General features: G+C 24.4%; 1 protein-coding gene across 2 annotated transcripts in view; it reads right to left on the minus strand.

Moving 5' to 3' along the window:
- Positions 1-17,430, minus strand: part of LOC112595666 (alpha-tocopherol transfer protein-like) — a 31,641-nt gene extending 14,211 nt beyond the window's left edge. The window contains exons 1-2 of one of the 2 annotated variants that reach the window (XM_025340949.1): positions 17,342-17,430; positions 16,698-16,891 (exon numbers count right to left, since the gene is read on the minus strand). In XM_025340949.1, the coding sequence (XP_025196734.1) occupies positions 16,698-16,869 (172 nt within the window). In that variant the 5' untranslated portion in view covers positions 16,870-16,891; positions 17,342-17,430. The other variant, XM_025340950.1, reaches the window with a different exon arrangement.
- Between the last annotated feature and the right edge of the window lie 10,235 nt (positions 17,431-27,665).

The following is a 27,665-nucleotide window of genomic DNA, read 5'->3' on the forward strand; positions in this document are numbered from 1 at the left end:
CTCCATAGTCGTCATTATATTATATTTGTTTGATCTTCGAATTTGGATTGATTGGCAAACTTGTTTTTCTTATTTTATTTTATTGTAATTGGTAGTAATTTAATTGAAAAATAGATATCATTAGCGTTATACACATCGTTTGACTTTTACAAATTGTAAATCTCAACTTCTGTACAAAGAGATTTAAGTATAGGGTTTCAATGGATTTAAAGCAGGCAACCAAACCGATTCCTAAATACATTTGCTAACGTTTACTATTATATTGTTTATTCCTAATACTACTAGATTTTTTAATGATACTCCCCCATACTAGTTATGCTAAGTCCACAGTGAATGTTCTGTAATATATTCCAAGTTAAAATAGATTTATAGTGTTTAACTTTTATTTTCATTTTTTTGATTTACTAAACTAAAATTGAATTGTATTCACAAATAAAGAAGATTAATCTCTCAAGCGATTTGGGTTTAAATTGTTGTGTGCTTTAAAATTGACTGAGGATGGATACGTTATCCTTGTTTTATATTATGAATAGATGTTTGTGTTTTTATTAGGAAAAATATAATATTGACTATACAGTATGTTTGTATAGTAACATTAATAATTATAAATTTACAAAAATAGCAATAACTATTTTTAGAAAACCTTATTATTTGCATTATACAATTTTTATATATCTTTTTATGATAGTAGATAATACAAAGATATAGTTTTTCTGATATGACATATCCATCAACAAAATTGGGCATCAGTAAATCACTATACGATCTATATTCAAATCAAAATATACAAATTCGAAACGACTATTCAAATATATTATATTTGAAAAGTAAAACAGTATTTTATAGTATAGCGATATAAATAATAAATGTAATAAAAAAAAAAAAATAAAAAAATTATTAAGAAAGTTATTTGGATTTTATTTGAGTGTTTAAGTAAACATATTTTTATTTAATCTGAAAAAATAGATATTAAATACTTACTTAATATTTTAAAAAAAAAATCTTAATACAGTTTTATACGAAAATAACATTGGCGTAATTATATAGGGTAGACACTTAGTTCCTTAAGAAACTTTTCAAACCTTTTTTTAAAAAAAATGAACTAAATAACGTAATTATACAAGTTATATAAATTCTAAAATACACTTGCCACAGTTTAACCTTCCCGTAAAAGGTTTTTGACTTATTTAATGTTACTTGATTTAATAGAACTCGAAGGGCGTATCTTGTCGTGACACACTTCTTCTAAAACAATTACTGAAGCTTAAATACTCATTATGTTTTATATCACATTTTACACCAGAAAATAACATTATACCACTATGAAATGTTAAATATATTAATATTACATTAAATAATACGGAAGAACAATGAAATCACGTATTATTTATTGATAAATATAATAATATACTTAAAATATCGTGACAAAAACATTTTTACTCCGTGTTATAAATAGATATTCATATAAAAAGAAGGATTGCTGCAATTATTAAAATTACTATAATATTAATTTTATCACTTTAAGTTTTACAATTTATGACATATTTCACTATACTTTTAAGTAAGTTATAATTTTAAAATTTAGGGAATAAAAATATTAACGAATCGATATAGGTACGTAATTAACTTTAGATAGGTACATTAATTAAAACATACATAAACACACATATAAATATATATATATATATATATATCAATATGTGCATACATTAATCATAAAAATATTAATTTATATTATTATATAAACAAGTATAATTTTGTTTTAAGAATATAGATTATGATGCGTTAATAGTGATATTAGTGTATTTTAAACTTTATACATAGGTAAAGAATAAATAGAGTATACAATTAAGTCATGATATTAGGAACATAATAATTAGAAATAAAAGACAATTTTCCGATAATGTGCTTAATGTAAACGAAAATAAGTATTTACGATCAAAGATAACATTTTATACGGAAAATATTTAATTACACGAAGTCTGATTAAATGTGCAAATGGCTATAGTGACATAGGTATTGAATTAGTGAACTTATAGGTGTTATTTTGAGGTAAAAATAATATCTATTAATATAAATAACAATGTAATACACTTAATAAAATATTTTATTATATTTCGCATAATTTGTTTTAAATAAAATAAAAGAATGATATGATACTAAGAAAGTAAAATAAGTCTGGTAAATATTCTGGTAAATATTTAAAATGTCTTATTGTTTACAAGTGAGGGATCAATATGCCAAAGTTTAATTATTTAAAGTTTCAAAGCTAATTATATCCACGTAGAAAATGCCATTGAATTTGATTCAAGATTTAATATTAAATAACTTTCTTTTAACGTGATTAAAATTAATTTGCAATGTGTATAGAGGGCACTATTGGTACTAAAATAATGTCGTATTAAACTCGAAATATTATAATCGTTTGTATTTTTGTTGATAATTATTTTTAATACACATAGTATGCGCAAAATTAAACACATTTTTTTTTTTTTATTGAAAACATTAAATGATTAACTAAGTACTAAGTAGTATAAAGAACAAACCGTACAATACTATTTTGTATTTGTGTTCATTAGCTGTCACAAAAAATATCAAGTATCTAATATACAACATTGCACATTAACCTCACATTAATGATTGGCATTACCTATTTGTATTTGAATATTTAACTATTTATTAGTTTATAATTTTAAAGAATTTCAATTGCAAAAAAATAAATTCGGTAAATAAATTCTTCTGATAAACTTTTAAACCACACTTTATGGACTGACGTTATGAAATATACTTGGCAATTATCCATATTATTCTATTCTCTATAAAAAAAAAAAAAAAAAACAAAACAAAACAATACTTATATCTATATCAGCGATTTTTACTGGAACTATAACCATAATAAACTTTATGTCAAGATATAAAAAAATATTCAGTGTAAATGCTCTATATACACACTTTCTAAACTTTTAATAGTATTTAATTTAGTTACTCACATAATTCAACTTTACATTTAATTGAAGATATCATTTAGTTCAGAGTCTACTTATTTTAATGCCAAAATAAATTATAAATTTACAATTATAACACATTTTCTGAGGAATTTATTTAAAAAATATCAAAAATACAACTTTTGTTTTCAAGCAAAATTTTAAAATTAACATTTCACATTATAATTTTAATGTTTACTATATATTGTAATGTAGATATAAAAATGATGATACAATATTTACATTTAAAATGAAATTTAATTTTAGGTACATGAAATATCAACTAAACATGTACGTAAAACAACTAATTAAAGAATTTCATTTAAGATTGTAAATAATTTAAATTTAAGTACCTATAATAAACAATTATGATTTAATGAATATTTTTTTTAGTATAATTAAATTTTCAACGTCTTATTTATAATTATTGGTTATCGTGGCTTAATGATATAAACATGTTTGATTATAGGTATTTCAAGTTATGAAGATACTTCATTGGAATATTAAATAGTTACTTGGCATTGATCTTAACCTTACATCATTCTCACAAAGTATTTTAGATACCATAAACTTTGTAAATCATGTTCCAACCTGATATTAAACAGAGCATTGAACTTATGGCCACTAGTCTGATATAAATTAAAATATAAATTTCTCATTTATTGCCTATTATGATATAGATTTCAAACAATTTTTAATAAATCAGAAAAACCTATGTTTTGTTTTTAATATTTATAAAATTACTTAACAGTTTATAAAATATACTTAAGCGTCAGGCATGGTTTACCTAATTTTATATACTCGTATATATATATATATATATATATATATATATATATATTATACTATCGAGATGGGATGGTTCAGTAGTGATATAGTATACAATAAAAACTTACGTAACTCCGTGAAGTTAGTGCATTGCTCATTAATTTCATAAGATAAATAATCACAAATCGAGTATTATTAATCTACTAATGTTGTGACTAGTCTAGTGCACGTGAAAACTGAGAAGTGTGAGTGCTTCTAAATAATTATTTATATAATTTCGATAAAATATAAATGGACATAATAATCTCGTAATAAGAACTTTTAAAAAGTATAAGAATTCACTCTACTCTATAGGTATTCAATATTTTTCGATTCTTTATCCTTATCATCTCATAAAAATAATAAGTAATGTGTTTAAATTAAATTTTCCTCATTTCATTTTTATAGATGTTTGGGTAAAACTATTTTTATAATTTTACACCATAAAAAATGTGATCAAAATATTTATTGAAACACTAGATCAGATCAATTTTTATATAGTTATAGTTTTGTCATTTATTTAAGAAAAGCGTAAAATATTTTTAATTATTATGGAGTAAAATGCTTTCATTTGGTCAGAAAATAAAAATATTGAAGTGTGTTTGTATATAAACAATATATACATATCCAAATAGGTACAAGCAACACATACATTTTACAAATATTATATTATTTCTCAATATTTAAAAAAATCCAGAAAATATATTGCTATATTTCATAGTACAATTCTTAAGAAATTCAAGTTTAATTTGAACGTAGGTACTAGTACTTTATTTTTTTCAATTTCGCTACACAATAATAAATAATAATCATTTAAGATGCCAATTCAATATAATAATGTACGAATTATGTGAACTGTGAATTATTTTTAATCATTACGTATTCGTATACATATATACATATATTTTTTAAATTTTAATAAGACCGTTGATGAATCAAAATTATATTCATACTCACATACTCACTAAACAATATATATATTTAATATAAAACTATCCATTAAAATAATTTACACTTATTTTTTTATTATAGCTATATTATTTTTATGGTATTAAGATTATATTCTTCAGCTATAACTAAAATATCTATAATATTTAAATGTATTAAAAATAAAATATTGCTATTCTATAAAGTATTGTTTTAAAATTTTACAATATTTATTATCTAATTAATCATCATGTATTACAATGTTTATAACATAATATATTATATTTATTATATTATGTGTAGTGTCTGCCTGTGTATGTATTATGGACTTTGCTTAAATACGTTTTGTTTTAATTAAAAAATATTCTCTTATTTATTATAACATGGTTTACTAACCTGTGCAGGTATAGTAATATTATAAATTATTATAGTCTATTTTTTTCATCAAGTCGGCATATCGGCATACACATTACTCATACATTATATAATAGGCGTATGTTGTAATTATTTACTATGTAATAATATATTATATTATATTTATTATGGACAAAGTTTTGCTAAGGCAAGCAAAAAATGTATCTGTCTTCAAACCACGATGATATGGAATTATATATTTTATCTTCAGGGGATGTAATAAATAACAAGTTTTTATCGTATTTTTGTTTAACTTAACTTCCAAAAAGTTTTATATTCTTTAAATATTTCATAAAAAATAATGATTATGGAATAATTTCAATGAAGACCTAAACTATGTTGCCCAAATCTCATTAATATTAACAGCAATATTGTACTAAACTTGTATAACAAATTTAAGTCTATGAATCACCAAACTCAATTTCGGGGTACAATTCAATTGACTAAAAACAACGGTTTAAAAAAAAAAAAAATATGTTAAAATATTTAAATGAAACTATATAATTTTGTCTATTGAAAATGTTGACCGAACATTTATATTTTTCACTGTTCACATGAAGTTACATGAACATAATATATATCCTACCCTTATAATTATTTATCAATTATTAATAGTTTCTTAGACCCTATTTGTATTTATTATGCAATTCGTTTGAAACTAATAGTTCTATAGGCTTACGAAAATGTATTTTGTCATCTTTGATATTATATAATTTGCTGTACTAAAATTTAAATTATATTCTACATAATTTTATTAAGCAAGTGAGGTTTATGCATCATATCGTGTGATTTATTTAAATTGTGTAGACTATGACATGATGAAATATAAAATATTCAATTTCAAAAACACATAAATAAAAAGTTGCTTGGACAATTTATTTGTTAAAACAAATATTTATTATTAATAAATATTATACCATACATTTATACTATATTTAACGAACCATTATTATTTATTACGTAAGACCTTGCCACGAGTATTTATAGATGAACAAATACGTTCAATTTCAGCTACACTATTTACCTACGATTATTTAAGTTAAACAGTGTGCAATTAACAGACCAGAAACCTTTTTAGAGAATAATATGCATAATATAAAACGTTACGACGTTTTCGATTTAGAACGTCGCGATGGTTAATATTTTAATTAAAATCTAATTGTTGTGTACTAATTAATAATAATCGACACGATTCGTCACCGAGCAAGTGCTTTAAATAACGCTCCCTTGTATGTACAATGTGTATGGTAATTATCACTCAATAAACACTTCTGAGGTGTTCTTCATCTATAAAAAACAACTTTTCTCGTTACGCATTATTATAGTTTATAATATTCATGCAATACTTTACAATACACCATGTGAAAACGAGTACTTACGTATATATACAACACAACTTTTACGTCTATGACGTGGGTGCCGGAAACTCGTCCTTTGTCGAAAGGATACGATACGGAAAATTGACTCAGATGGTATATACCGGGTGTACCATCAATTACGATTACCCTCATTTTTTTTATTTACAAATAAATGTAATTAAGTTCTGATTTTTGAAATAAAGATTTAATACTACTAAGGACAAAAGTCTCTAATAATCGTTTTTTCAAAAACATAAAACAGATGTGATAATTACTTAATCTAGTATTCATAATATTCTTAAAATTTATAAAATTCATTAAAAAATTTTATAGAATAACATAAATAAAATAACTACAATTTATATTTTATTCATTATACCTCTTATATTTTCTAATCTTGTTATTACTATAGATTAAATTATCCTTAGCTGATATATACAAAAATATAATAACACATAAACTTTTCGTTTGAATTTATACTTAAATAGGTATGTATTCACATCAAAGTGCTCAAAATAATCATTTGGATGACAATTTACATATAAAAAGATGTTCCTCTAAAAAAATGAAAATAATAAATTTGTAATTTCATTTCAGCGCATATCTTAAATATTTAAAAAAAATCTATGGATTTAAAATATGGCATGCCTATAAACATTACACATTTTAAAAATCATAATTTAAATAAAATATGTATTTTTAAAAGAAAAATTTAATCGAGCATGTTATTTGGAAAATCACTCTGTATACGTTTGTTTATACGTATAGTGTTATAGATTTATTGAACTATGTAGGTATATGATAACATCGTATCTCTGACGACCATTCCAAGAATTCTACGCTATTTTAGTTTTTTGTAGATGGAGAAATAATGGAAGTATCTGATAATAATTGCACTCGTGTGAATCTGAGATGTGTCATCATATCACGTACGTGTTTGTTAACAAGAAAAACGTCAAAATAAAGGGATATGCGTTATTTTCTTCTGTACGTACGTCAATAGGCGTTTGATCGTAATATCGAATACACATAACTCGTTAGGTAATCACTGCAATTTTATTTAATTAAAAAATAAAATTTATCCACAATGTTGTAAACTTGAGTTTTGAACAGATAGTGATAAACGAATTCAGTTTTCCGTGCGATGTGATTTCAAAATGTGGCAGATGTCGATACGTCAATACGGATACCGTCAGGCGCAAATAAAAAAAAAAAGGATATATTATCAATAATTTTTTATAGGATTTCAGTGAATTGTTTGTTTTTTTCTCTGGCCCACATTACAACATAAATAAAATACATCCACGAAAAATATTTTATTTTTTTATTTTTAAGTAATATTTAATATTTTTGATAGTTTAGCATATCCGATTTATCTAAATATTGTCTTAAAACAATTTTTATTTTTTATTTTCAACGTTAAATATAAAGTCATATAATAATGACGTATACAATCTATATTATGATAAACCTTTAAATATAATAACCTTTGTAATTTTTCCAATATGTGTTTTTATACTGTAAGAAAACTCGAAAATTGCAAAAAACGATTTTACTTGTATGTGTTTTATGTACCTATGATGTACGTGTGTTCGATAGAGGAAACAAATATTGTGTTGACGTCTTCTTGAAAGCAAGTACGCAGTCTACGTTCGGTTTCAACGAGTGAGTGTAATATACACTTACGTCAAATATAGGTGTGGTTAGAAATGATAGTATTATTATAAATTAGGCCATCTCGGAGAAGCGATGATCGCATTTTTCGTTTTATTTTAAAACACACTTCCACCCCGGGACCCCTGCTACCCCGTACGAGAACCACGTAACGACGCAGTTATGTAGAAATTTCGTTTATGATAGTATTTTTCTATCGTAACATGAAAATATGCAGTCTACTATGATAGAATGAAACATAATACTCAGTCATTAAAAATATCCGAGCAATTTAAAAACTTAAGTAATACCTTGTCATATAGAACTGAAATTCAATTAAAAAATGAAAAACATGATAGTGGTGGCGGAGCGTCCGATAAAATTTATATTATTCCTATTTTAAAAATTTAACTCTCTTAACAAAATATATTACAAACTCCCTTAAATATGCCAACGATAAGCAGCTTGTAAATTGAACATATCTCTATGTTAATTGGTTAAAATGAAAAAAAAAGAAATCAAAAACCCATTACTGGGCAACAATATGATATGTATAAATTATGTTATTTCCTCTTATTTAAAAAAAACTAAGGGTGGAAAAGTTAATGATAATTTTTAACTTAGTCAAATTATAAGAACATATTAAAATATTTAAGTTAATATAGTTGACACATTTTGTTTTTAACTCGTTAAAAAAGAGTTACTATTAGAATTTATTTAGAATTAGTATTATTATTTTTATAAGAGAATATTAACAATTAAGAAGACAGATCTTATTTAAACCTCAAATTGGACAAGTATAGACAACAAAGATATTTGAAGAGATGTAGTCGAGACTCCTAATCGTTAACTTGCTTATATGATAATATTATGAAACACATAAATTTATATGAATCACACAGTGATAGGAATATATTATTTACTTACACACACACATATATTATATATATATATATATGTAAGTGCATGGACGAATTTAATTTGTTTTTCTTCTAAAATGCATAACCCATATTATGATGTATTGCTTTTTATTTTTGAACCTTTGGCTTTATCGTTCAGTCTGCGGACTATTAAAAAACGCTCTCTGGTCCCTGCAGTGATTAAAATAAGCTGCGTTTACCGCAACACTTCAATACTAAGTACGTAGGTATTACAGTGTATACAACAATCCGTACTCGTCCAGACGACATCGCATAACACACTCGGGACACGATCAAACTGGTCTGGGCCGGCGGCGCGGCAAGGCCCGAGGTACGCGTTACGAACGATAATTTAAGACGCGCGAACGTTGCATAACGCGCGAATATGTCGTCGACACACATTGCCCTAACCCAGCACACACGATCGCCTTGACCCAATACACTGTTACGATCGCACGCCATGGGTGTGCGCTGGTGACTTTTATTTTCTTCCCCGAAATGTGAAATGCACTAAACACAGGTGCAGACGGACATAGGCGCACGTGAAGTGTGCCTACAATAATAATGCGTCGTACGTAGACAAATTATAATATGATATTACACGCAGGTACCTCACAGATATATTTTATAACAACATTATACGGTGCGCGTGTACGGCGCGATGGCCTCAATACCGAAATTGTTAATTTATCATGGTAAATGAAGTACAATACGCCATTATATATTACGGCGTGCGATGTGCGTATACGTATATTATATTATATTACGCGGCTTTTGTATTTTCAGAACGAAAAAAAAATAAATAAATAAAAAAATTATGTTCTCACCCGGTTGCACGACTTACGTACAGCGTTTTCCAATCTAATTAGATCCACAGATGATATGTCTATGACCGTATCGACGTGTGTAGAATATTATTGATATTTATTTTATAGATATTTAAGTCGGTTTGTCATTTGTGCTAAAATGTGTGACACAGTTGCATACTACGGAGTACTTGCTACTTCACATTGATATTATACCGCTGCGCCGTCTTAGCAATAAATGTTGTTTGAAAATAAAAACAACTATTGCTTTAATATTTGGTGTTTAATTTCTCGACTTTTCATTAAAATATTTCGCTTCAGAATACGAAATTAAAAGATACGGTGGTGCGTTGTATTTTAAACGAATTAAAAAGCTGTATACAAAACTATATATTTTCGCAAAAATGTATTCGAGAGTAATGTTGGGTAAAATTACTTCAAATTGTATTTATACAAACATTTTTTTTTTTTTCTTTATTATAATTATTATTATTAAAACACAAAATTTACTGGGAAAATATATGTTCCGTTTTAGAAGAATCAACTTGACGTATATTATATACTATATATGAGTAGTGTGTACATTTTGTAGCAGATCCTCGACGAGACGAGGTGGAACGTCGACTCTACATGCAAGTACATTTTTCTCTCTCACTTTTTTTTTTTTTATCATGATGACCTATTAATGTCATACATGCTACCGTTTCAATCATTTCTTGCATATGTAGTTACTAGTTACTTTAAATGTTTATTATCTTTACGAAAATTCTATATATTTAATCAACTTGATTTCAACAATATCGAAATTTTTATATTTTAATGATTTTTTGTTACAAAACAAAAACATGATTGTATGTAGATATCCAAATTAATTGGAATTAAATAATATTTCCAATATCGCATATAGAACATATTATTGTAAAATTATTTGGTTACTCTTTTTCAAAATTATCTCAAAGATTTTGATCCTAGTTTAGAATTTTTACTTTTACAACGATTTTTATAAGTATTTATATCCCGAATAAAATATAATAATCTTATAATTAACATTCATATTAAATTATAATTTCTTTAAGCATTTCAAAGCAACAATAATAATTAGACCTATATTTTCTGGACCATTTTACAATAGTAAATAATAATTTAATATAATAACTTTATACCTAATATATATTTTTATAGTCATTTTACAGTTTTCATCTTAAGCTTTTTATTTTAAAATTATTTTTATAACAAAAATATTATTGTAAAATTAAAAGAATTTTTTTTTTTATTTAACATATACAATTTAATTTTATATTGACATGATAAAAATTCTACAAATATGAAATAAAAAAATAAGTTAACTTCAACGACATAATATGTATGTATTAAGTTTTCTGAAGTTACTACAACATTATAAATAGTTTTAATTCTTACGAAATTTGTTTTTACTTTATTACATAGATATATGTATTATTATACTTATTATTCTGAATTATTATCTTATAAAAATTTAATTGTGTCATTGTGTAATTATTTAAATTATATATTATTGTATTATGTTAAACTGTTGTATAGGGCCCAGCCCGTTAACAAATAAATAAATAAATAAATAAAAATAAATATAAATGTAACTTTAGAAAAAATAAATCTATACAATTTTATTGTTTTTATCAGATTTATTCCACTAAATGACTTGAATTAAAAAGTTTTATTTATATATTGGGTTGATGCATATAAATCACGAAAATCAATCAATTAATATGGTACCTATTTATTATAATGTGATGTACCTACATTATGGTAGCTCGAAGTAAATATTACTACCTTTCAGAAAATATTATACGAGTATAATACTTAACTTGAGTGGGTAGAAACTATTTTTATTTTTATATGAAATCAGATATAATTTATCGACTAAAACTATAGTTATTTTCTTCTAATAATAAAATACCAATTCTCTATAAAAAAAGATGAAAAAAGACCTTGATCATTTCCTCTATTTTCCATTTTCCACCAATAAAGAACAAATAATATAATAAATATATTTTTAAACCGTGTTGCATTAAAAAATATTTATATATATTACCTATGAATTATTTACAGTTATATTTTTATAATAATAGGAAATTTTAATTACAAATAAATACTTGCTTAAAGAAAAGGTATACTGTACAAATAAATAATTATTTTACTTTTTTTACATTCACAGTATAAAATTAACAACTAATAAAACGCACAACCTTATTCTCTCTTTAAAATACAGTGCAAAACACTAAAATACTGATGTCAGCTAAAATATTTTAATATTTGGAGAAAAGTTGAAATTCATTTTTTAATATGGAGGAATATTGATGGTAAAGGAAAATAGCATTTCATTTTTGTAGGAAAAAGGAATCACCCAATTTATCAATACACTCACATTTGGTTAATTAAAAAAAATTAGAATATTTTAGTGTAGGTCTTTCATTCAATGGAAAGATCATATGGAATTATGGAAATCGAAACTCAAATTATGTGAATTGTTTTATATTTATTATCATTCAAATGTTGATTATTAAAGCAATTACATATATTTTTTTAAACATGCTAATATTTTTTAAATTATATTTTCAATCCATAATTTATCAAAATGGAATTGATATTTTTTTTTATTAGGCCTACCATGATAGTACCTACGCTTCCATTTAATAAGTTATGTTTAACATAGTCAGAAATAACTTAACACATTGGTACATTTATAGTGGTATACATTTTCATCCATTCATTATTAGAATATTATTATCTATAGACTCGAAGTAATAATTGTTCAATGTATTTTGCACACATTCCTAACTTGAACAAACTGTCATGATCAGATTACGTTTGGAAGATTGTTTTAAATGGTATCAGCTGCATTTTGAATTTTCCGAGTATAAACATTGTGTATATTTTAACTCTACGATCCAACCTCGTTTTCGAAGTTTAATACCGTTAGTTTTTAGATATTCGTAATGTGATCACATTGTGTAAATGTTTATATAAATAGATAAAGAAACAAACGCAATAGTTAAAATATTATATAAATTCTTAATCAAAATGAATAAGCAAAATAATGTGTACCTACCAATTTAATTATTTTATTTTATTTTATTTTTAATGGACTTTTACGTTCTACATAAATATTATAATATTAAATTGTAAACTTGATGATATTTAAAATAAAAAAATAATAATTCATTATACATATTATTCCTATTATACGTACTATATTTTTCACTTATTATTTATTACCCGAGTTGAATTTTTTTAATTAATGAAACATAAAAATATTGCAAACACGTTTTTTACCAAAGATATAATTTAATAAATGAACTACTCAAATATTTAATAATAGTTTATTGAAATTTATATTATTAGTTAGGTACGTATTGTTCGAGCGCCGTGATATTTGAGCACGTTAGGTAAATAAAAACCTGCACAAAAATGTTGGTAAATATATTTCTATTTATAAATAGCTATTAGTTTTTATGAAAATTAAATTAAAATAGTTCAACAAAATTTTGAATAGGTATCTTTAAATAAATAATAATATAGCTATACATAAAAATACAACTATACTTATTTACGATTCTCTATTCAGAAAGTAATAAAATATTTTTTTTATAGTTAATTTTGTACAATCAACATTTATTCAGAAACATAATTATTATAATAATTTTATCATTGTTTTATAAAATGTACTTAAATTAAGTGTCTTTACCTATAATTATTCTATAATAAAAAAATATCTAATCCCCCAACATTTAGATTGAAAAAGTTGAAAAATTTAGTCCTTCTATGCATATTGCAACAGTATGCAGAGTGTTTGAGTAAAAGACAAATGAAATGAATATTTAAATAACTAAACTAGACGTTTTTTGTTAAAAAGTTTATTGTTATTACCTACTGATTTTTATATATTGAAATAAATAAATTAATAATTTAACTATATTGAATTAATATATAATATATAAATAAATATCAGTAGACATTCTCAATTAAAAGTTATCGATTTATGACTACAGAGGACTTAAGTCCATACAACGTAGAGTTATATTTCATGTCCATGATTTATTGGGCATAAATTACGTACTATTTTATAACTATAACAATACGTTGTTATTTACACGTTATAATATGATTTCTTTCAATCGGAAACAATTGATTTTCATCACCATTTATTATATTTCTTCGGCTCTTTATTATTATCGATAATATTATTGTAGCTGGTTTTGTTTATCTAAAACGTATACTGAATAGCCAAGAATATTATACTAATATTTACTATATTTTATTTATTACACTTTTCTACCCCTTAAAACACATCTGGTGAATTATAGGTACATCAGTATTTTTTTTCAATTAAAACTCTTCGTGTTGTTTTGTGCACACCGATAAAACAATAATTTATTAGGTTGTAGGTACCTTTCTACATTTGATGATCAAAATAATAATATATACTATATTCTATAATGCATGGCTTAGCCATTAAACTTTGCCATTTCTGAATGAGGTCGACGACACATTATATTATAAATTATTTAGATTATTATTCATCTATTTTGCATTATCGGCACATAATTATCGTATCATAGATCACCTATATGTTATATTCTGTGTCGATAAAATATTTATTAGCCAATCTGACCGCTTGTACTCGGCTTATTAATAATTGGATTATTTATTAACCTCTGCATTGTGTTAGTAATTGTATCCATAATTTTACGTATTTCATTTTCAATACGAAAACGATAACACAATAATATATGTTTCATAATAATTATATATTATGTTTTTCAAATTACAGTAAGAAATAAGAATAATCATTATACATTTTTGTTATAATACATCTAGGCTTTAAATTGGTATCTAGATGATTATAATTTATAATGATGTACATTAAATCAAAACGTAATTATACAAAATAATAATGTTCAATATGCGATTTAAATATCATATTAATGTTAAGATTTTTCTATGATTTCAACGTTTAGTAGGTTCGACAAAGAAGTGAGGAGCTTTTGCACGATGGTGTTAGTGAACATAGCGGTTTTCACAGAGATTCTAGCTCGAGAAACATAATTACTTCGCCACAATTATACATGTACCTACTGAGCATCGTGGGACAGTACGCAGATATGCATTTATATCATATTAATTTTGTATTAAGTATTAGTAAATGTACCTTCCGCCGATTAGGTTTAACCTATAACTTCCTATATAATATGACACGATGAGTACCTATCTAAATATATAATTCATGGAAAAACGATTGTTACCGGTTATAGCGTCGATGACGATTAAATTAATAATCACCTTTTAATCTGAGAGTTATGTCAAAACAATATTTATTCTGATTTAAATTAAAATTTTAATTTGTTTTTAAGCAAACAAATAATGGCTCGAAAATAGCTCAAGCACTGAAATTGAAGGGTAAAACTGAATACGATGACAAAAGTTATGCTACATACTACATGGGAATGACATTTGTAGTTTTGAATACTAAGTTCACTCCATCGTATGTAAGTCACGTTTAAACGATGTAGGTAGGTAGTTTTGTTCTTAGGATAATGGTAAAATGTAAATTCACTCGACAAAGAGCATAATTATTATTGCTTTTAATTCTATTATTCAATACACCGCTTTTAAAATATAATCAAAAACTCTCAAGTATAAATTCAAAAGGAAAACAATGTTGTAACCGTTTTACATATATAATGGAAAAGGTGTTAATATATCTATAACTGCTAAAAGTACGCACGCTAAATTATTTATGACATCCCTCTTTTTGTATTGAATAATTTACACAATCATTCACGGTGGTGGCATTATTATTACTCGAAAATGTTTCTCTAGAATATACATTTCATGACATTTATAACATAGATACAAATCGATAAATTATTATTCGAAAATATTTCGTCGAAACTATGAATGAATAATTAATATAATAATACTAATTTAATTTGGGTTCAAAAAACTAGTCTGTATGTTAATTATTAAAAATTATGAAGTCTTACTTTCAATTGCAGCAGTTCATTTACCTATCTATTCTCGCCCTTTTATATTCAAAAATTAAATACCTACATAATTAATTTACGTTAAGCGGACGAGGAAGAAGAAAATTATTTATTTTATTTATTCCGATTTATTGATATATACTTATAAGTTATTAATATTCATTGTTAAATACTTATATCAATACAAATGCAATTTATTTAAAAAAATTTATAATGAGTAAAAAAAGTCAAAAATATATTTAAACACATATTTTAATATACAATGTACTATAACGTATTTAAGTTGTATAAAGTCAGTATTAAAGTGTTAAAAAAGTGTTTTACATATCCTATGGAAAATATCCAAAGGTCCATATAATTTAAATCGTATTATGCCTTATTATAGGTATTAATTTACTAATTTACTAACTTTTTAACTCTATTAAGGTTTATTGAATAGATATGTATATTAAGTCGAATCGCGTAAAACTTTTTACGGTAGCATAAGGTTGCTCTTCGCGAGAACGCCAATTTATTTTAATAGGATTAGAGGAAAAAAGCTCTTTATAAAGGAATCAATTATTATTATTAGTATTATTTTAATCCTGTCGTTCAAAGGGTGTCCTGCGATATAAATAATGAAAACGGATCACAAAACCGTTTATACCTTTTACAATACTATCGTACTGCAATGCGTTATATTTTACAGAAATATATTATATGATCTACAAAAATTACCATCATAATATAATATCATGTCAATCTTTCGCGTAGTGTAAAGATAAAAAATAAATAAATAAAATAACGAGATTTATGAACGCATTACCTCTGATCAGTCTCCGCAGTTCCTCCAGACCTTCGGCCCGGCGCTCCGGCGTCTCACCTAGGTCGTTTTTGGCGCACTCTTGGTACGACTCTTCGAAATCGCTGTCGTCCTCGAACCGCAATTCGTACCCGGAGCCCATTTTCACGACCGGTCCATACTTGTCCACTTCCATGATCGACAAAGTTTGTTTGTTTCTGTTTTATTATTATTATTATTATTATTATTATTTTTATTTTATTCTCTTAATATGGGCGATGAACGGGGTCCGTTTTACCTATAGCGTAGGTATGACCACGACAAAAAAAAAAAAAAATTCAAAAACGCGACGATACGTGTATAATATATCGATGTTTCGCGTTGCGATCCAAGAACGATCTATATATCGATCGTTGCGTAATTAACGAATTAACGGGCAGACTGACGACGGAATACAACAGATTTTTTTTTTTTTTTTACGTAAAAATCGCCAAAGATATTATACAGCGATCGTTCGACCTGCGAATCTGTACGTTTGTAGAGACCAACCGGTACGGCGCGTGGTGAGCGTGTACGAATGTGTGCAGCGTTCGGACGTTTAAATGTAAATGGAACAACCGCCGTGGCTATTATCATGGGTGATAGGCCTCGGTAAATAATATTATTACCTGTAAACTAATAGTACGTCTGATTGTGTATTTATGTGTGTTCGCAAGACGGTACTCCCGCCGCCGACCGCAATCGGACTGGTTTCGTAGGCCACTAGCGCCGGCGGACAGGTGGTTTAACGGTCAACTATTACGACAAATCTCGATTTTTAAACTATATTGTTTTTTATCCGTACACACTCGAATATTGCCGCTCGAAAATGTGTACAATATATTATTCGTCGTGTCGTGTAATATTATTATCTCGCGCGAGGAGGACTTAAGTTTATTACCGATGTCGGACATAAACGAATTTATCAGTTAAAAATTAAATACATTTTGACTTAACTTTTCTTCGTTTATTTTTTAACTCAATTACCACGAAACATAAATCATTTTGATATCAATTTTCACTTAATAAATAACGAATTGCTGTCGAATCCAAGCTACGTATATTTATAAATAACTGAATAATAATCATATTATAATTATTATTGTGAATGATACGCCCAAGGAAATTAAAAATGTAATTTTTAAATTTTTTTCTCGTTGTTATTAGTCAGGATTGTTCAATTGAAATAACTTAATATTGATAACATATGGACATTTATTTTAAACTAATGTATTCCCAGTTAAAATATTGAAAGAAAAAAAAATTAACTTTATTTAAAGCATCTAGACTTATGGCTAATCCCTATTAAAGTCATTTGAAAGTTTGGCCTATCATAAGCTAGACTAACTTCATATGAAAATAAGAATACCGATTATCGAGTTAATAGTAAATATATAACTAATTTTTCAATACAAAGTTTAGCATTAACATAAAAATTACTTTTGCGCGGTTTAAAATATTAACAATAAAATTTAATATTTAGACTTGATCAAAATGTATATATATATATATATTTGTATTTTAAAAATTACAATCTGTTATGCATGTTATGCAATATGTATTAAAAACTTGTGACGAGTGTATAATGGAAAGCTTGTAGTGAATTTAGTATCCATTAGTATCCAGTGAAACTTTTTCAACATAGTTTATCATTATTTTAAAAAAATTCAACATATTATTATTTTTAATAGTTTATAGATTTTTTATGAATTCATAAAAAAAAAAAATACTAGAACAAGTATATAACTATTAGTTTACATCTTCAACATAATATTATACTTGCACAAATACATGTTTTTAATTTGTTGTAATAAATAATATATACATATATTTAATATATTTATATACTAAATATAATATGTCACCTATATAAATGAAATGCACTTCTGTGAAGTTTCTGGTATGTAAGTAGTATAATTTCAATATATAGTATCACGAAAAAAATATGTAGGTAAGGTATATAATATAATTATATCAAATGTGACCACGTACATAAATGTATTTATTTTTTAATATTTGAGTAAACCAGCTATTTTACTTCGCAGTAGTCACACCGTTTACATCAGTCCTCATTTTTCAAACTGTGAGTGTTAGGTTACCTAGTTATAGGTTAACATTACTCAATCTAAAATTAAGTATATAGGTATTTGATTTTAATAGATTAGATAGGTACCAACAATATTTCATACGTTTCAATTGTTTTAAGCATTTGCCGACCATATCTAATTTATGTTATTATGTATACAATTATCTCAATTTTTTTTTAAATAATTAATCAAAATTATGAGGAAAATAGTAAATTTTAGTTAATTATTAAATAAAGTTTTATTTATTTTAATATTTGTTTTTTACGTTAATTATCATTATCATTTTACATTTCAAAAAATAAATGTCATAATAATATACACCTGTGTAATATTTTATAAATGATGTTTTTTCGATTATATTTCAACTATTTATATTATGAGTATTTATTATTCACGTGTTCATCTACATTAGTAGTGTTTTTTTTTATTTCTGTATTGAACCGGTAACGTTCTGTTATTACAAAATATGTTAATAGGTTAGTATTTTTTTTTTTTTTTATCAGAAGGTTAAAAGTCTAAAATCTTACCAGGTATATATATTACCTTATTAATATTCGTGATTCTGTTTTTAGTTATATAAATTATATTTGATAGTAAATATTATATTAAATATTTTATATTTGCTGTTAATAGTTATTAAATTCGATACCAACTTATAATTAATTTTAATATGTAGCAATTAGAAAATACTAAAAAGTGAATAGTAATTAATAAATTGGTATTAAAATTATTTGAAAATCTTGAAATAAATATTTTATTTTAAATCTATATTTATTTCAACCATTTTTAAGCCAGAATAAGTACCCTTGGTACTACATAGTTAAAAGTAAATTAATTGTAACTAGATTTATCTTTCTTATTCCTAATTTTTGAAAATGCCTTTTTTTCTCTGATATTTTTTCACAATGATATAAAAAACTAATAACAGTAGATACCAGATTTAATAATTTTAATTGAACACTATATATTATTATTTTTTTTTTTATTTTTTTTTTTTTAATGATTTATTATTGCTTTCTGATTTAATGTTAGACTAAAACTGTAACCTACACTGATTACATAGCAAAGAGAAGCAAGATGAATGTTAAAATTTAGTTAGTTATAGTATTCATATAAAATATTTGCATAAACTTATATTCGTTTAAATTTTAGACTGTACAACGTACATTTCATTAAATAACTATTAAACATGTTAATTAACTAGATAATGGACTACAGTACTAATATTACTTTTATTGTGCCATATTTTATTTATAAATATAATATATATATATATTTAATTCTTTAATATTATCGATTGTTATGTCGTCAGTTAAATCATCATAAAAATCTTGAGATATGATGTTCAAATTTTTAAGGTAAACCAAATATGCCTCCTAATTGATATTAAACAATATAGAAGAAGCTCTCAATGAGGACAAAATCACAATTTTCTACCAAAATTAATATTGTAAATAACTTTTAAATGTTATTTTAACATGTATTATGTATATCTTAAATTTATGTATTTATATATTTAAATATAATCAGCTGACTCACCAAACGTTGTTTTTAAAGTAGTTTAGAGTACTAAATTTCAGCAATTACACACATACAATTATAGTCACGAGTTCATAGATAAATTCCATTTTCAATATTTTTCAAAGTTTTCAATTTTTTTTTTTTTTTTTTTGTAAAAATGTTGTTAGAATAATTCTGAGCATTAATAAAAAATGAATCCATCCGTTTTTAATTAATGCACTTTCCAAACGAACAGCATTTCTTTTATATATATATATAAATAATATAAACCTGTAAGATTATCAATAATAAAAAAAAAAATAAAAACTTATATACAATTTATATGTTTCTATCTTTTGAAAATAATGAATCTTCTCACTTATAAAATATATCCTACATATATATACTATAAGTCCTTGTGTCCTACATACATTGTGCAATGATTCACTCACTGTTTATTTTCTTTGTATTGGTATATTTTCAAAAGTATAATAAATAGCTATCATCATAATAATAAGCTCTTGTTCAGATTAAATCGTCAGTTGAGTAAAACGTGTATTTTTAATTGTTATATAAATATATAATAATTAACATTTTATTTTCACATCGCACAAAAATATGTTTGCTACACAGCTGATAGGAAATTTATATTTATGTTTACATTTCTAAAACTGTTCACTTGAAGCCTTGAACAAATCAAACAAAACACAATAATAATTGTCATGTGATACATATAAAATATAAATATAAATTTTAGAACATAAAACTCATTACTCAAGTTATTGGTAAAATTTTATAAATATTTCATAATAACCTAAGCGGGACATTATTAAATAAGACTAATAGTATACGCATTGTAAACGAATCATATATTTATTTTAAACTCAAAGTACAAAATATCTGCACTTATTTTTGTTACTTTAATATATGATTATAGAAGTTTGAAATTTTATGTATATTGTAAAATTTGTAACTATGGTATAGTTATCACTTAACAACAAATTATTGTGTTTAAACATTACTCAAATCCAATACAAAATTTAAATATTCGTTATTAAACATTGTCTTTATAACAATAATACATAATCATCTAATAAAAAAAATTATCTATGCAATAGTATACCTCTGTTTAAAGAAACTATAAAATGAATGTTATGTAAATTATCTTAAAATATGAAAATATGAAAATATGAAAATGCCAATTTACCTATTACCTACGTATATAATATCAATGTAAAATACATTTTTTAATTCAAGTTAGTGTTGATTAATTTACAGTTAGTTTAATCATTCAAAATTACAAATATACACAGTTATTAATATTAAACTATTAAATTTTCGGTTTTTAATTGAAAATTATAGAATGAAATATTTGATAAAGCAGATAAGGTTTTAATGGAAATAAAAATCTAGAAAAAATCATCCTCGCTGTTTAGTTTAATATGTTAAAAAAATATGAGCTTATGAATGTTATATCTTCCGTAAATATTAAAATAATAATTCTATTTTGGTCATTGAGATTTATTATTTATAGGACTTAGGTCTCAAGCTTATGTCAATGGAATGACGTTTGAGGTATTAGTTATTTTTAAAATCATTAGATTTATTTATTTATTCAGTTATACTTTAGTATCAAGAAAATAACATCTAGTTTGGATAGTAATTCATTTTTAGTTTACATATTATGTCCAGAAACCTTGATTAAGTTGGATAGGTGACTATTTTTTTAATAATTTATTTATATTACTTTAGTTACTTTACCTAATACTGTATAGACGTATAGTAATACAATTAATAAATATTTTTTTTCACAATTTTATTATTTTAGAAAACAAATTAACTAAAAACTAATAGCTTTTTTTTTTTCGTTAATACATCATATATTCAGGAAGCTACAACAATCTGTTTCATTTATTAATATCTGAAGAATATCTCACTTCAATCACTCCAAAAAACCTTCTAACCAGTGAAAATCACAAACACACGAATACAACTGTAGAGATAACAATTTATATTAAATATAAACACCATTTCCTTCCAAGCAGAGTTTGTTGCGAAATAAGAATAAAATCTATCAATTTCGCTGATTAACACAATAAATAAAAATAAAATACTTTTTTAGAATTTAGCTACAATATATTATAAATTATTAATCGATGACAAAAATCATAATTTTGGCTTATTCACTCATATTTCAAATCATTCTATAAAAAAAAATGTTCCTTCAGTTAACTCACCAACATTAAACCAGCTTAATATATGGCTATAACGAATATCAAATTAATTACCTACTACAAACAAATATAGCTCACGTTCCACTAAGAGAACTTCCAATAAAATCAGATACTGCCTACACTCCGAGCAAACACGGAATCCCCAAAAAATTCTTCAACTTTAACAGCCAACAGCAATATTCAAAATACATAAATTCTCGAATTTCCGTGTAAATCATATATCTAAACGGCTAAATCTAAATGCATACTCAAATAACGATTATAAACATCAAATATTGTTATCTTCTTAGAATGATAAAAATATAACCTAATAATTTATCAACTAAATTATTTTTAGCTTATGGTAAAAAGCATGACATTTTAATTTACTTAAAACATATTTTCAAATTACTTATTACAAAATAAATTTATAAAATTAAAAAATTAAAAATTGTGTATACATTTAGTGTACTGATTATTAGGTACTAATAATAATAAAAATATATATTTTATGTATATATGGCCAGTTACTTCTTTGACAATATGTAGTTTTTGAGAAAGGTTGTTATCGAGTTTGAAATCCTTATCCGATATTTTTGATGAAGTAATTCAATAATAGTATTTATATAATAAGAGTTAAAGATTATAGCAGTTGTTTATCTATTGTTGGATCTATTTATCCATAATACTTAGTAGTTATCATTCTATATGATATGTTAATTATGTAAGCGTAACTACCAAATGACAGTGCTCGCAAGATGTACATAAAAATATGTTCATTTGACCAAAGACCTAAGGAATAAGGATAGATAATAGTTGTTAATTCGTTAATTGTGGCATTAATAATTATATTATGGTGAATAATAAACTGCACGAAATACTATATTTAGGTACTACCTAATAGCTTAAATGCAATAATATTTATTATTCTAATGTGTATTACAATTGATAATAGTCAAAGTCTTAAATCATGTTACAAAAGTCTAAAAATAAAAGCTAACTTTCAAAATTTACAAACTATAATTTTTTAAACAACTTTCAAGTTATTTTGTTTCAAATTATTTCTATTAAATTAAAAAAAGAAATACAATTTCTATAATTAAATATAGGTACTTATTTATTTTTAAACATAATTTTATTATTACTTTTTTTGGATATATCTAACAGTTATAACATTAATATAAATATTAATAATAAACGTGGTAAATTAAACATAATTTATCTTAGTGATACAAGGTTTAAAACTTATTTGGTTTTTTTTTTAAACATGAGTTTTAGTAATACTACATTGCACACAAAATAAAATTGCTTTTGTAAAAAATATAATTTATTTGATACTATCTTCGTCTGGGTTAAGTTACTTGGTCAATTTAGTTTTATTAATATGATATAATTTTTAAATATATCGTAAATTCTTAAATAAATTAAAGTTTTTGAATGAGAAATTAAACTTAAATAAACATATTAATATATATATATATATATATATATATATATATATATGTATACATATTTCAATATTTGTTATTTAAGTAACGTTTCTAATAACAACAAATAAGCAATCTATTAGTTTCAATGCGATTCACTGTATGATTTATCATCTTATGGTGATGTAAAGTATCTGCATGACCACACTTAAAATTTAATGGTATAAATGGTATCTATTACCAGTAAATCATACTGAAAATCATGTTTACATTTAAATCAATGGAAAAAAAACATTAAGAAATTAATAAAGCTATTGATGTCTTTCTAAATCAAATACAATAAATTTTACTTCATTAGTAAAATAAAAATGTTGTTTCTTTTTTCTAAATCAAATAATAAAACAAAAATATTATTTTTATTAGACATATCTTGTCTTAAGTTATTTATAACTTAGTATACATTTAAAGAAGGGTTAATATCTAGTGGAATCCATAAATTATTCATAAGAAATATTATATTTTATTTTTGTAATACGTCACAAAAAAAAAAAATAATAATAATAATATACATTTTTGCTAAGTATCTATTTACCAAGCATATAAGTATATTTTGATGATAAAATAGGCATTTTATTAAAATTTATGATATTTGATCGTCAATAATAAAACTCACTGCATTTTATGACACTATTACATTTTCACACAAAAAGTTTTAATTTAACAAAAAAAAAAGAAAAAATTTATTTAACGAGTTGGATCAAATTATTGTTTTATAGAAAATTTAATAATGTTATATTAGAAAAATGAATATCATAAAGTACATACAAATATACACATTTATTTTTTAATTTTAATTATTTTATCATTAATATACATATTATGTATTATTATGTACATCATTTATTTTATTCAGCAAAAGTTAGTTTTTAATAATCGACAAGTTTGTTAACCTTTAAAAGCTCTACTATAAAATAATAAATACATATATGATATTAAACTGTTAATAATACAAAAATATATTATAGCATGATAAAGGTATTTGCCAGTATTTTTCATTAACTAATATGATATTAAACAAATTCCTTGAATACAATTTTCGAGTTAAAGCAATATTCATGGTTAGTCAAAGTATCTAGTCGTTGCCCTATGATATTCATAGCCTATCATAAAACTGTTTTCCATAGTAAATATATTAATATTCATTACAGAGGTCAAGGCCGAATTCATCAAGACACTTCAATTATAATGTAGTAAGCAAAAATTACCTACTTTTTGAGGCATATTTCAATATTTTTCGCAGACTTCGTTTATACTGTTTACAAAAATGACTAGTACGATGATACCGATGATACCGATGATACCGATGATACGTAGTCGAGACTACATGGCCTCAGTTAACCGTTCAGTTTTAAATTGAATTTGGGTGTCGACAATTTGAAAGTATAATATAATATTTTGTATACATAATGACTGTCTGATTCTCGAGGCGTACGTCTCACATCAAGATAAATATGAATAGATCTATAATAAAAGTGTTTAATGATAGTAAACATTTATCATATTTTAGATGCTTACAATAACATCATATAGTTATGCATTATGTACAGCACTTATATATTGTGAAAGTTGAAACATTTGAACTTTATATACAGCATTGTTTATCAGATGGGTATACTTATATTTGCCGTACTTACCGAATACTCATTATGTTTGCAGTAGCGTTTGACTCTTTAGTCTAGTGAAAAGATAGATGTTAAATTTACATTTGTTAGTGTCATGTACCATATCTGGAAAATATTTCCAATCAAATAACTATTGCTTAATTTTTATAATTTGACAAAAAATTTCGTTTTTATATGTGATAGAAATTATTGAAATGGTAAATTAACATGATAAGATTGATACTTTTATTATTATTATTATTATTACTATTATTATTATTATAGTACGGTAATAATATGAAAAGTCTACACTCTACACTGTTGAAAATTTTCTCTAAGAACGATAGGTAAGTAGTTATACAAATCAATTAAGACATTTTCATTAATTAGAAATATTGCGTAACAAAGTTTGTCTTTTGATTAGAAACTGACTGAATAGATGTACTTCAAACTGCAAAAGGTACAATTTTGATAAAATATATTATATAATACTGTTAACTTCACTCTCGTACCTGTTAGATCATATCAATATTCGTTTATTTTACACCATAAACAAATCAACTTGACTTGATATTATGTTAAAGTTATAAGCAACTTATATAATATATTTTATGTATATTTTTATTTGATATTTATGCGGGGCCATCATTTATTGTATACAATTTTAACACCTATTGTATTTTATCATAGTAGATACTTCAAGAATATTTCTATTACAAATCTTGCACGAAGTAAAAGTAACTTTTAAAAACCAATTCAACTAAAATTTCAAATAAAAAATTAGAATTGAACATATTTGGTTCATCACTGCCATAGGATTCTAGATTCGATTACATTAAACAAAAAAATCACAATTCAAACTTATGTTTTCTATTAATTAAAAAAATCAAATTGTACATACATTTTCCGCAGGAAACAGATATTATTGTGCTTGCGTGTACGTTTATATATATGTATATATATGTATTGTCAAGTATTGCACATCAAACATCATCAAATAAATGTTGACGAACAATAAAATAAAAATCCATTATTAATTGTCCTCGATACATTAGTTTTGAAACATTCTGTAATTATTACTAGCTTCGAGGCACGATACACACTGTGTTCAATTGTATGATGTTCATCAAGTTAGGTATGTGCATGAAAAAAAAAAATAAAATAAACTATAATACACGGGTACGCGAATTACATCTTCAACAATGCAACAACCGCTCTCTGCGTGCAGTCTGTTGTCGAAAAAGGTACTCGTAATACCTAACAAAATTACAAAACTTTATTTCGAAATGTTCATAGACAGAGTGCTAATGTACCTACGTTGAAATCCAAAAAAGCTTTTTCATTCATGAACTAGGTGCCTATATTGAAACGCTCAATGACATATTTCTGATAATTACTCATTACAGTTACAGCGAAGCACATATTATTATGTGTAACGCGTTATTATCAAATTCAAAATTACCGGTGTGCCAGAATTATAAGTCGATTATTATTTTCTAAAAACCATTTGTTAAGTGTTTAAAAAATTATGCCGGTGGTAAAATACATTTTTTTTATAATACCATATAAATTTAGCTAAACTAAATTAATTTTATTAAATTACAGTATTATTATACACAACATTAACGATTAACCTGCAGTGTTTGAAACAACGAGATTACTTCGTTGAGTATATCTCCGTAACTATTTGTGGATAAATCGTTAACCACGAATATTACTCACTTTTATCAATTACGAAAAGAATTTGAACAAGAATCATATATTTTTAGTAAATTTAAAACTCATTAATGCGTTTATCATTGAACATTTTTCATATTGAACATTGATATTTTATTTTCGTGCGTAGGTGATAGATATAATATTAATATAACGTTGTTATTGTTTTGATTTGCATTTTTGTCACAGTAGTACCCGTCCAAACTGTATATTATTCATTCCTAAATAGCAACATCCTATCGTCGTAACACATGAGAGTATGCGCGGTATGACGCTGTGACAACGACGTACAGCATCACCACGACGATAATAATATATATAATAATAATACGAGACTAACGATGATTTT

Source organism: Melanaphis sacchari, unplaced genomic scaffold (assembly GCF_002803265.2).
Source record: "Melanaphis sacchari strain LSU unplaced genomic scaffold, SCAv2.0 Contig28_pilon_pilon, whole genome shotgun sequence".
NCBI lineage: Eukaryota > Metazoa > Arthropoda > Insecta > Hemiptera > Aphididae > Melanaphis > Melanaphis sacchari.